Source organism: Stegostoma tigrinum, chromosome 36 (genome assembly GCF_030684315.1).
Source record: "Stegostoma tigrinum isolate sSteTig4 chromosome 36, sSteTig4.hap1, whole genome shotgun sequence".
In the NCBI taxonomy this organism is placed as follows: Eukaryota; Metazoa; Chordata; class Chondrichthyes; order Orectolobiformes; family Stegostomatidae; genus Stegostoma; species Stegostoma tigrinum.
The window spans coordinates 4,386,572-4,398,685 of NC_081389.1; the positions used below are offsets into that span (position 1 = coordinate 4,386,572).

The following is a 12,114-nucleotide window of genomic DNA, read 5'->3' on the forward strand; positions in this document are numbered from 1 at the left end:
CTTGCATGAGCTTCACAGGCTGAATGGTTTCTTTCTGCGCTGTAACTATAATTCTACTCCTTAACTCCTTTATTTATCCCTGAACCAACGTCACTAAAAAGGAACAGATAACCTGATTGCTATTTCATTAGTAGTGTTTGTGAGAGCTTGCTGTACTTAAATTGGCTTCTAAAGTTTCCTACTTTAGAGCAAGTAATTGAGGACTCTTCTGACAGTTTGGTAGTATACCTTTGTCAGGGCCAGAAGGCAAGATTCAAATCCCACCTGCTGTAGAGCTATTTCATAGGTAGCTGAACAGGTTGTTTAAAAGATATCTAGAGCAGATGGTTAATTTTCATTAACCTAACGAAAATTTGAGGCTTGTAATTGAGCTTTAGGGAGGTTATCCTTCTGGATTCTGTTAAGCTATTTATTGCTGACTATTGGAATTTCCTTCTCCAGATTACACCATATTGGACTGTATTTACAGTGAAGTAAACAGAACATACTTTGTTTTGGATGTGATGTGTTGGAGGGGTCACCCAGTCTATGATTGTCAGGTCTGTAAGATATTAAAAAACATTGTTTTCCCTACTCCATTTATTCTATTTCCTAATCATAGGACATGGGACATCCTTAAGATGTTTCATCTACTACTTCTGTGCTGTAACTATAATTCTACTCTAGGGTGGCACGGTGGCTCAGTGGTTAACACTGCAGTCTCATAGCACCAGGGACCCGGGTTCGATTCTGTTCTTGGGTGACTATCGGTGTGGAGTTTGTACATTCTCCGTGTCCATGTGGGCTTCCTCCAGGTGCTCCGGTTTCCTCCCACAGTCCAAAGATGTGCAGGCTAGGTGGATTGGCCATGCTAAATTGCCTGTCGTGTTCAAGGTGGTGTAAATTAGGTGGGTTATAGGGGGATGGGTCAGGGTAGGATCCTCTGAGGTTCAGTGTGGATTTGTTGGGCTAAAGGGCCTGTTTCCACACTGTAAGGATGCTATGATGCCATACTAAGCAAGCTCCATACATGTAAGTCTTAAATGGGCTAACATATTTTTAAAAAGAGCAAAACCAAAGGCATTTTTAGTTTGGCGTGAACTTGTTTATCAACTCAGCTTGGCGCAGTTGATAGCCTAATTTCTGAGTCAAAAGGTCATAACTAGACCTGAGCACTAAATACAAATTGGTACAGTACTGATGGAGCTGGAGGACCATTAACTTGAATTTGGAGCTCCATTTGTCCACTCAAGCACAAAATGTCCTGAGAATAGAAGACAACATGTGCTTTTCAAAATGACCAGAAGGGCCATCTAGATATTTATTGCCTTGTTTGGGAACCTTGTATAAATTGGGTGCCTTTTCACCTACAATATCAAGGAAAGCGCTTCAAGATGTGATGCATTTTAAAGTCCTTAATGTCTTGAGGGCATGACCAGATGCTACAGTAATGCAAATTGTTTAATTCCTTGAATGAATTTGTAAATGGTTATTCAGCAAATCATTTTCTGTTTTTTTTTAAAATACAGTCCGAATTCAGATTTTTCTGGCTTCAGTCAAAATTGGAAGAGGAAGGAGAGAAGCTGGCTGAGATAACATCCCACAATCCAGTGAGTGTTTCCACGTTGTCATCTGACAAGATTCGCAGATTCCAGTCCGAGTTGATGATTTACTTACATTTGTAGAGATGTCATTTGTTATCATCAAATTTACGAGGAAAGGCTGAGGGACTTGAGGCTGTTTTCATTAGAGAGAAGGTGGTTGAGAGGTGACTTAATTGAAACATATAAAATAATCAGAGGGTTAGATAGGGTGGATAGGGAGAGCCTTTTTCCTCGGATGGTGACGGCGAGCACGAGGGGGCATAGCTTTAAATTGAGGGGTGAAAGATATAGGACAGATGTCAGAGGTAGTTTCTTTACTCAGAGAGTAGTAAGGGAATGGAACGCTTTGCCTGCAACGGTAGTAGATTTGCCAACTTTAGATACATTTAAGTCGTCATTGGATAAGCATATGGACGTACATGGAATAGTGTAGGTTAGATGGGCTTGAGATCGGTATGACAGGTCGGCACAACATCGAGGGCCAAAGGGCCTGTACTGTGCTGTAATGTTCTATGGCCTGAAGGAAAGCCTGAAACCTAATGGAATAAGGGAAAGAGATGGATATGTTAACTGTGTGGATTAATTTGGTATCACTTGGTTGTAGAAATGAGGCGGTCATAATCAGTAGGCTAAGAGTTTTGTCACAGAATGTCAGAATTCTTACTTTACAGAATGAGATCATTTGGCCATTGTGCCTGCACTGGTCCTATGCCCTACTGCCAATCTCCTGCCTTTTCCCCATATCCCTGCATACAATTTCTATCAAAATAATCATCCGATGCCCTCCTTGATTGCCTCAATTCAACCTGCCTCCTCCACATTTGCAGGCCATGTATTCCTTACCCTAACTACTCACTGTATTAAAAAAGTTGCTTTTCTTGCATCACCGTTGCTTCATTTACACATCACTTTTTAAGTGCCTCTGATTCTTTTATCTTTTACAAATGTGAACCACCTCTCCCTATTTACTCTATCCAACTAGCTCAGAATTTGTTAACTTCTATCAAGTCTCAAGGAGAACAGTCCCATCCTCTTCAATCTATCCTCATAACTGAAGTTTCTCATTTCTGGAACCATCCTTATAAATCAATTCTGCACTCTCCAATGCATTTACATCTTTCCTATAAAGTGGTGCCCACAACTATACACTGATGTCTAACAAGGGTCTCATAAGTTCAGCATCACCTCCTGTGCTCTTGTATGCTATGCTTCTATTAATGAAGTTGAGAACACTATCCTTTATTAACTGTTCTCTCCGCCTGACCTGCTACCTTCACCGATCTGGCACGTACGCATCCAAGTCCTTGTATCCTATACCCTTATTAGAATTGTACCCCTAGTTTATATTGTCTTTCAGTGTTTTTCTGTCCACTCAATTCTCTGCATAGAACCTCATATTACCACCTATCTGACCACTCCACCAATTTATCAATGTCCTTGTGGAGTGTGGTTAAATGAAATAAACCCTCCCCCTCTCTCCCTATTTATTTCAGAATCCTGTCCCCATCCCCCTTTTCTGATGAGGGGTCTAGGCTCGAAACATCAGCTTTTTGTGTTCCTAACATGCTGGATGGTATTTTAACCCAATCTGAACATTTGTTACAATTCAGCTGTTGAGACAGTGAAGAATAAAAGACTGAAACCTTGTTCTACTAACTTCTACTTAGAAATAAGTATCTTGCTTACCATACACCTCCAAACAGCAGTACCTCTTTTGCTGCTATTTTTGTTTATTTGGGTGCTTAAATGATCAGATTAACTAACTGGAGGGATACTGAATTAACCCATTAAGCCTTGTTCTTTAATAAAACTTAAATATTCAAAGGAAACTTGGAAAATTAAACTAAAACATCATCCTGGGGGTTGATGCACTCAGTCACTGCAGTGCCCATTGGTCACAGGAGGACATGAGCATTCCAGGGGACACAGTATGCTTCCTCTCCAGGGGCACCCGAAAGATGCCATGTTTGAGCACAGATGAGCCCCCAGTTAATATGTGCGTCTTGAAAACTGTTCACAAATAGCTGCCATGAAAAAACAAGAAAAACCAGATTAAGGCTGACGTGTGTAAAGCTAAAACGAAGTGTAATGTTGGGCAAGAAATTAGTCTTCAATTGTGGAATTCAAGGTTGAGTCCAGAGGCTATGAAGAGCCCACTTGGTAGCTTGAAGAACAGCACCTCATCTTTCAAGTGATTGATGTGAATACTTTTGATGTATTTAAGGGAGTCTAGATAACACAAAGGGGATAAAGGTAGGTGGCAGGATGTTTGAGTGGAATGTGATCATTGGCATGGGCTGTTTGGGAGCCAGGCTCCATTCATCAGTTTTTTTTTGTATTGTTTTTTTGGCCTGTGAACCAGCAATACGTTGGTTTGTCAATACTGTTGAGAAGTACAAAGATCAATCTCTCTCTTCTCTCTGCAGTTTAAGTTTGTGGGCCTGCCAAGTTTGCCATGTACCCCAGAAGCTATTTGTCAGACTTTGGCTGCAATTTATCCATTTGAGGTAATTAAAAGTGTTCTAAACCAGTTACTGGTACTGTCTCTCTATTTGTTAATTCACTCTCCTCTCCCCAATTTTTCTCTATATAACCAGTTCTTTCTCCAAAAAACAGCAGATTGTCAATTTAAAAAAAAGTTTTGATGTCTGCCATTAACCCATTTAATTTGTTTAACCTCTGATCAGAGTAAGATTGATTGGCAAATCCCAAATTCGATCATTGTTAGAAATGTTATAATGACTTGACTGTCATAATGGAACTGCGATACTTTATGCCTCCATTTACCATATTCAAATACACTGGCTTTTCATTCCAGTTTAATCTCTGCCATGGTCCACTGGGTTATTATGCTGGTCTCTAAGTCAAAAGCTCGTATGTTTATGCCCAACTCAAGTCTGGAGCGCAAAATTTGGGCTGGCACTCCAGTGCAGCCTTGTGCATTTTGCACGGTTGGCTGTGCTGTCTCATGGATAAGATGTTAAACTGAAACTCTGTTTGACCCTACCCCATAAAATCCCCCTAACACAAGTTTGAAGAAGAGCGGGGAATTATCTCCAGTATTCTGAGCAATGTTGATACAGTGTGGAGCTGGAAGAAGACAGTAGGTCAGGCAACATCAGAGGAGCAGGAGAGTCTGTTTCAGGCCTAGATCCTTCATCAGTCCTGCTCTGCTGCCAGAGCTGCTGTGTTCCTCCAGCTCTACACTGCATCGATTGTGACTCCAGCATTTTCAGTCCTTGCCATCTCCAGTCTGACAATTCCTATGTTGACCACAATCCCTAAAACAGATGACCTGGCCATTTTCACATTACTGCTTGTTGAATGTAGCTGTGTTCCTAGTGACTAGGCTTGTTTAGCTATGAAATGTTCTGAGAAAGGTACAATGTAAATACTATCTGTTTGTTCCCTTTTTTCCCTCCTTTATCTGATCTCTCCCTTCCAGTCCCTCCTTTGTCCTCATTTGCTCATTCCCTCTTTGACAACCCTCCTTGTCTGACACCTGACCCCACTTACGTTCGCATGCACAATCGGTATTTTAATCATTTAAGTGTAAAAAGTGTGTGCCAGGATGAATGTGTTTAAGAAACTGAGGTCCCATGTTAAGTTGGGTCCCACTTCCTCTTCAGAATAGGTGTGTGATCTGAAATGTGCCTTGCAGGTGGATGGGTTGCTGTTTTACCACAAACAGACACACTACACCCCGGGGAGCACACCGCTGGTTGGCTGGCTGAAACCATACATGGTGGCTGACATCCTCGGACTGACTGTCCCGGCCTGCCCTTTGTCCACGAAGCCTGAATATGCCAACGCACAAATGCAGCAGATAATCGCGCTGAAAAAGAGCAAATCTGAGGGGTGCAGCACTAGCCCAAGGAAGAAGGAGAGCCGATACGAGTTGGAGCATCTTTCCACTCCCAAAAAAGCTGAATCATCAACCTCTTAAAATGGAATGCACGAGTAAAATCGGAAGCTGAGTGTCTTGGCTGTATGGACAGTGACCTCTTCCAGGATAGTACATCCCCTGCCAGAAACCCTCAATGGACCAGCACTCCCTGGTTTATTTATTTTAAAAATAAGTTATATTTGAGCTTTCAATACAGCAGGCTCTTATTGATTTGGAAATGTTGAGAAACGTGGTTTGGGGCTAGTTGTGCCTTTGCTTGTTCTCGCAGCTTGGCTGCACACCGATGCAGAGCAAGTAGGTTATTTGTCTTGAGTTTTGGCAAGTGCAGTTCCTACTTTTGGGGCATTCTGCACAAGGCTGGTGAGTCAGTCATTTAATGAGAGGAAGCAGAATAACACTCACTAGGAACATTCCCATAGTTATAATTTATACGGGAGGATGGTTGTAAGGGTATCTGTGAATGAAGAGTGTCTGTTAGCATTGGGTTTCAACTCAGGATAGAATCAAATGAGAGGCTTGAGTTGTAAGTTAGTTTTTGTTTTAATTCTGCAGGTTAGGAACTGGAGTGTTTTTTTTGATATTCCTGAACACAGGAACATGAGCAAACTTGTCACAGGTGTTGGAGACACAAGCAGACTTTGATTCTCTGACACATTGTCCATTTGGGTAAAACCATGCAGATCCAGAAAAGCAGAATTCGTTTGAAGGTGTGCTGCCATTGAGTCAACTCATTCTGACAAATCTTTAGTTGCCTGCCAGGCACATGTGCAGCTTTATACAGCTTCCGATCAACATTGCTGTGTCTGCATTTCCTCCAGTGATGTATGCAGTTCATTTCTCCCTGTATGCTCTTGGCTGTTCCTAGGGTCATAGGAAGGTTGGAAATGAGCCGTCACTTTCAAAAGAGAAATGTTGCTGAATCTGAGGTTCAATGTCTCCTCTTGAACAACTGTCCTCTGAAATATCCATGTGGAAATGTAATAGTTGGTTTTGCTGGAAATCCTGTGTTTTTATTTTGTGCCTGCTTTATCCCAGGTCGTTGTTTCTCAAGGTTGATTTATCACTTTTCTGAAAGTGTTCAGCACTGTGCTAAGTATGATCGATTGTACTATCCACCAGTCTTGTGACCTGCTTTTTAAATAAATCAAAAAATTCTCGTAGTAAAACTGAATGAATCACTGTGTTTGTGCACCTCTTTGTCACTGATCTAATTACTACTGCAGAGCAGGTTTGCAAGCCAAACTTGTCACCTTTTAAATTAGCAAAGGGAAGGAGATGAGAAGAGGATCTTCTGGATTGTCTGCGACAAAATTGGATTGGCCCTTGGTTATACAGTAATCCCTTGAGCAGGGGTAGTGCAGCAAAGTAACAAAGTGGTGAGAAATACTGAGAAGGCAAATTTAAAGCTCACAATTAACCTGATGTAATCTGGAGAGGATGTACTGTTTTAGATGGATTTTAAAGCCCTCTCCTGAGCTAAGTATATAGGAAGGGATGTGGGAATTCTATCTTCCCACGTCTCTGCCTTTATCCCTATTAAGTTCTGAGTGGTAAGCCTCTTAGATGGTTGCCCCAGAACTAATTGAAGTCCTCAATAGATAAATAGTGCTGACTTAAGGGCCTCAGCTTGCCATTGGAAAGTACTTGCCATTCAGGAAGCTAGGAAAAACAAATCATTTTGGGAGTTGCTCCCAGGACCAAGGTGATAATTTTTCACTCAAAGGCACTTTGTGGCTGATCAAAAGACCTGATATTGGTGAGACAATGGTCTAGTGGTATTATCACTGGACTGTTAATCCAGAGACCCAGACAATGTTCTGGAGATCTTTCAAATCCTGCCATGGCAGATGGTGAAATTTGAATTCAATAAAATATCTGGAATGAAGAATCTAATGGTGACAATGAATGCATTGTTGGAAAAACCTATCTAGTTCACTCATGTCCTTTAGGGAAGGAAACTGCCATCCTTACCTGGTCTGCATGTGACTCCAGACCTACAGCAATGTGGTTGACGCTTCTGCCCTCTGGGCAATTAGGGATGGGCAATAAATGCTGCCTGGCCAGTGATGCCCTCATCCCATTTAAAAAATATTTTTAAAAATTGGCAAGTGGGAGGTGATGTGTTACTAGAGTAACTGTCGTGGTTTGCCATGGGGGACAGATGGCAGTCAATCTGCCTTGTTTACCTGTGGCCTGGATCTTGCTTGTTCTAGGTCTCAGGGGTTTATTGCCATTAGTTACCCCCTCTCCCACTAACATTGCTGTGATAGTCTCTGGTCGTAATCTCTCACCCTGGAAGAAGGCCTGCCACTACCTCTTAAATGCCCCATCCTACCCCTGCTGCTTTTTTTACATGTGGCAGAGGAAGGACAGTTTCTAATGAGTAAAATACAGTAAATGCTGCTGGATAATGTCAGGCAAATGTGGCGGGGGGGGCCTTGTTGTGGGTGATGTTGGGGACATGGCCCTATCTTCAAGTATGACTCAAAAAATATCCTGCAACCTGGGAATTTTCTGTGGAAGGGTCCCAACCCAAAACGTCAACTTTCCTCCTCTTCTAATGCTGCCTGGCCTGCTTTGTTCATCCAGCTCCACCCCGTGTTATCTCAAACTCCAGCATCAGCAGTTCTTGCTATCTTCCGTGGTTAACTGTTTTTGTCTTCAAAGGTTTGCGCACAGACAATTCCAGATCTCTGTGCCTCCTTTAAAATTGTACATTTTGGCTTGTATTATTGTCATGCTCTTTCCATCAAATGTGTTTTTTTGTACTAAATTTGATCTGCCGTGTGTTTTCTCAATCTGAGCAGCCTGATAATGCCTTCTAAAAGTCTAATTATCTTCCTGAATACTTTTTTCACTAAACTCTGGTGTTTTCTGTCTTCTGGACATTCTGGATTTGTGCCCAAGGCCCCAAATCCAAATTTTTAATATATATTAAAAACAGCAGCTATCCTTGTACTTGATCATAGGGGACAGTACTATATGCAGTACTTCACTGTAGTCTGAAAAACATCCATTCGCCATTGGTGTATCTTCTATCCCTTAGCCATTCTTTGCTGTGCTATTCCTGACTCTTTTATCCCATAGGCTACAATTTCACCAACAAGGTGATACGGTTAAGGTTTGATGTTTCATCAGACACCTTTTTTGAAGTCTGCTGTGTAATGTGAACTGGAGTGCACTCATACTTGCTGTTACACCAACAAAAAAAACTTAGTCAGACAAAAGTTTGCCCTTAAAACATCCAAGCTGGTTATTTGTAGTCTCTGCTTGTCCAAGCAGCTGTGGATTTTCTTGCAGATTACTGTTTTTTTTAAAGTTTCTCCACCACCATCATTAACCAGGTCTAGCAATTACAGACCAGGCAGTTTTTCTGTTTTGGCTGATTGTATGAAGATTGTATTTCCCCATCTTCCAGGCTTCTGGCACCATCCCTGTATTAAAGGAGGATTGGAGGATTAGCTGGCAGTCTGTAACTCACTCCCTTTCCTCTGCCAATGATGCATCCTATCTGGTTTTGGTGACCCACACAAGGAGTGTTGCTCTCCAGGAGAGATGTTAAACCAAGGCCTGATTGAGGGGAATAATAGAAATCCTAGGGCCCTGTTTTGAAGTTTTAGGATGTGTTCATTTCACTCTTCAATGTACCAACAGCAGACCAACTACCAAATTCTGTGTTCTTTATGACAATGACCTATTTAAGGCTGCAGTAGACAGATTTTTGGTATCTCTAGGAATGAAAGATATGGGAAGTGACAGGAAAGTTAGGCTGAAACCCAAGGTCTACCATGATCGAATCGAGAGGTTGAGCAGGCTAGATGGGTTATGTGGTGTTATATTCCCATTTCTTGTGTTCTTAAGCTGGTTCCTGAAGCTGCAAAGTCAATGTATCAAGGATGTTTCTATTAATGAAGTTTCTGACAGATTGGTGTTATGAAACTGATTGATTGCTTTCTTGCAATTCTCATCACTTATCCTATAAAAGATGTCAGCAATGACTTAATGAATGGCTTGTCACCTGAATCAGCAGGTCGCATGTTCAATCCTGAATTCAGAGAATTTGGCATAAAACCTAGAAAGATGCTCCAGTGCGCCATTGACAGTGGTGTTGTAGATTCAGTTTTACACTGCACCTCCAATGGAGGCCACTATAATCACGAGTGAAAGCACAAGTGGGAAAGTGGATCACAGTAGTTCTTTTTGCGTAGGGAACAAACATTGTTTGAAATTATAGTTAACTCTGCTTCCATCAACTTCTCCAGCTATCCATTCAAGGTCATAGCAATTCATTGTATAAGGAAATTTCTCATTTCCCTCTGGAATCTTTGTTGTGCCAAGGAAAACTTTCCATTCACAAAAATGTACTCTGTCACATCCTTTTTTTAAAAAAAGTGTCCTAATCCTTGGCCATGTTTGTAACTCAACTGCCCTTTTCCCAACTTCCCTCCCTTCCTCCACACTTGTAACTCAACAATAAAACTGATAAACACATCCTAAATCCTACCAGAGTAAAATCGTGAACTTGCTCTATCTTCTGATAGTTTGGAATCTGACCCATCTCTTTAACTTCCCCCTACACCCTGCTGCACCTACTGCATCCTCAACTCTTTTCAATTCCTCGTTTTGTTTATCTGAATTGACACATTGAGGGGGGTTTGGACAGATCTCCAGTGCTGCTTTTTACAGTGGTTTGGACGACTTTCTGCTCCTATATATGAGTCCACAATGTGTGTGTTCCCCAGCACAGCCTAATACTTAAACCTGGCTCTTGCATCTATCTCAGATTTCTCTTCAACTTGGTCGCTACACCTTCTTCACTCCAACTTCATCATCATCATCATCATCAGTAATAAACTGATCAAGCGTTGCAAAACCAAACTCTGCAGTAAAAAGTTGAGAATGTCACTAAAACTGTTCAGGTAATGCAGATGGGCAGGATCAGATGGTCTCCCATAGGACCTATATTTTAAAACTTGATGAATTTATATGCCCTGTGTACATGTGGAAGTTTGCCTTTCTGCCTACAATACACGAGATAGTGATTTTCCTTATTCGCAAGAGAAAGGTCCTCAGAAACTGCATGTTCTGTCTCCCAAATTATTATTGGAAAAGAAAACCCAGTCTGTTCCTGTGGTTCTGAGAGAAAAGATAGAGATAATAGTTTACACATAAAGCAAACTACCATGATCTGATAATGGAACAACCTGTGACCACTGTTTAAAAGGTTAGGTTAAATCAATGGTGACCAAAGTTTAAACTTTAGGGGCCAGAACAATGAAAGTGGAATCCATCAAAAACCATCAAAAGCAATAAATTGAGTAATTAATACAAATGACCTGTTAAAATATGCCAAGTAACAAAACTTATTAATAACACAAAGTTTTGCATTTTCACTAAGAAGCGGAATTAGAGAGAGAACTAACCAGCAATAATTCAGGAGGGTTGGTGACTGGGTCCAATCAAAGGACTTGCCTGTTGGTACGGCACACTCAGAGCTGGCTTTGTCAGCGTTCCCTTTGAAGTGGGGATCAGAAGTGAGTTGACTTTCAGCCTAGGGTTTCCTCCTCTTATGAGCATATTAGAACGTAGGAAATACAAGCTGAGTAGGCCACCCAGCCTTTTGTGCCTGTCCTGCCATTTTGTAGGTACAAGGCTGACCTACCCCAGGCCTCAACTACTTGCTACTTCACAAACTTATCTACCTCCTCAAGGTGATCTAGCCTCCATAGCCATCTAGAATAGAGAATTCCAGACATCTACAACTGTCCAAGAGAAGAATTTCCTTTGCATTTCAGTTTTAAATTCATGTCCTCTTAATCTGTAACCATATTCCCTTGTTTGAGACACCACAACTAGTGAAAACATCTTCTCAAATTCATGCCATTTCAGAAGATTATATATTTTTGTACAATCACCCTCATTCTTTATAAGTCAACCCCTTCATCCCAGGAACTAGCTTAATGAGTCTCTTAGAACGGACTCCAATGCTAGTATATCCTTCAATTTTCCCACACTTATCTTTTTCTTCCTTTTTCTCTCACCCCTTTCTCAGCTTCAGTGTTCCTCCTCTACATGGCTTCCCCTTCTCTCTTGCTCTTTCATTTGGTCTGTCTTATTCTGCCCCCTTTAACTACAAGAAATAAATTAATGAGGCTCTGTGTTCCAAATTCACTGATCTTAGAATCGTAGAGATGTACAGAACGGAAATAGACCCTTCACTTCAGCTCGTTCACACTGACCAGATATCCTAAATTAATCTAGTCTGGCCTGTCGGCATTTGGTTACATAAATCTAAACCCGTCCTATTCATATACCCATCCAGATGCCTTTTAAATGTGGTAATTGTACCAGACTCCACCACTTCCTCTGGCAGTTCATTCCACCTCCTGCATGAAAAAGTTTCCCCTTGGTTCCCTTTTAAATCTTTCCCCTCTCACCTTAAACATGTGCTTCTAGTTTTGGACTCCCCTACCCTGGGAAAAAGACCTTGACTATTCATCCTCTATCTGCCACTCCCCAGCCCATTGATCTATCTGATCAAGGTCCTGTTGTACTCTGAGGTTACCTTCTTCGCTGTTCACTACACCACTAATTTTGGTGTCATCTGCAAATTTACTAACCATA

At 41.4% G+C, this 12,114-nt stretch overlaps 1 protein-coding gene across 1 annotated transcript in view; it reads left to right on the top strand.

Moving 5' to 3' along the window:
- snupn (snurportin 1) overlaps positions 1–6,661 on the top strand; it is a 32,879-nt gene extending 26,218 nt beyond the window's left edge. The window contains exons 7-10 of the mRNA XM_048520877.2: positions 442–539; positions 1,509–1,589; positions 4,010–4,090; positions 5,245–6,661. Coding sequence (XP_048376834.2) covers positions 442–539; positions 1,509–1,589; positions 4,010–4,090; positions 5,245–5,529 — 545 coding nt within the window. The 3' untranslated portion in view covers positions 5,530–6,661. The remainder of the gene's footprint in view (positions 1–441; positions 540–1,508; positions 1,590–4,009; positions 4,091–5,244) is intronic.
- Positions 6,662–12,114: the final 5,453 nt, after the last annotated feature.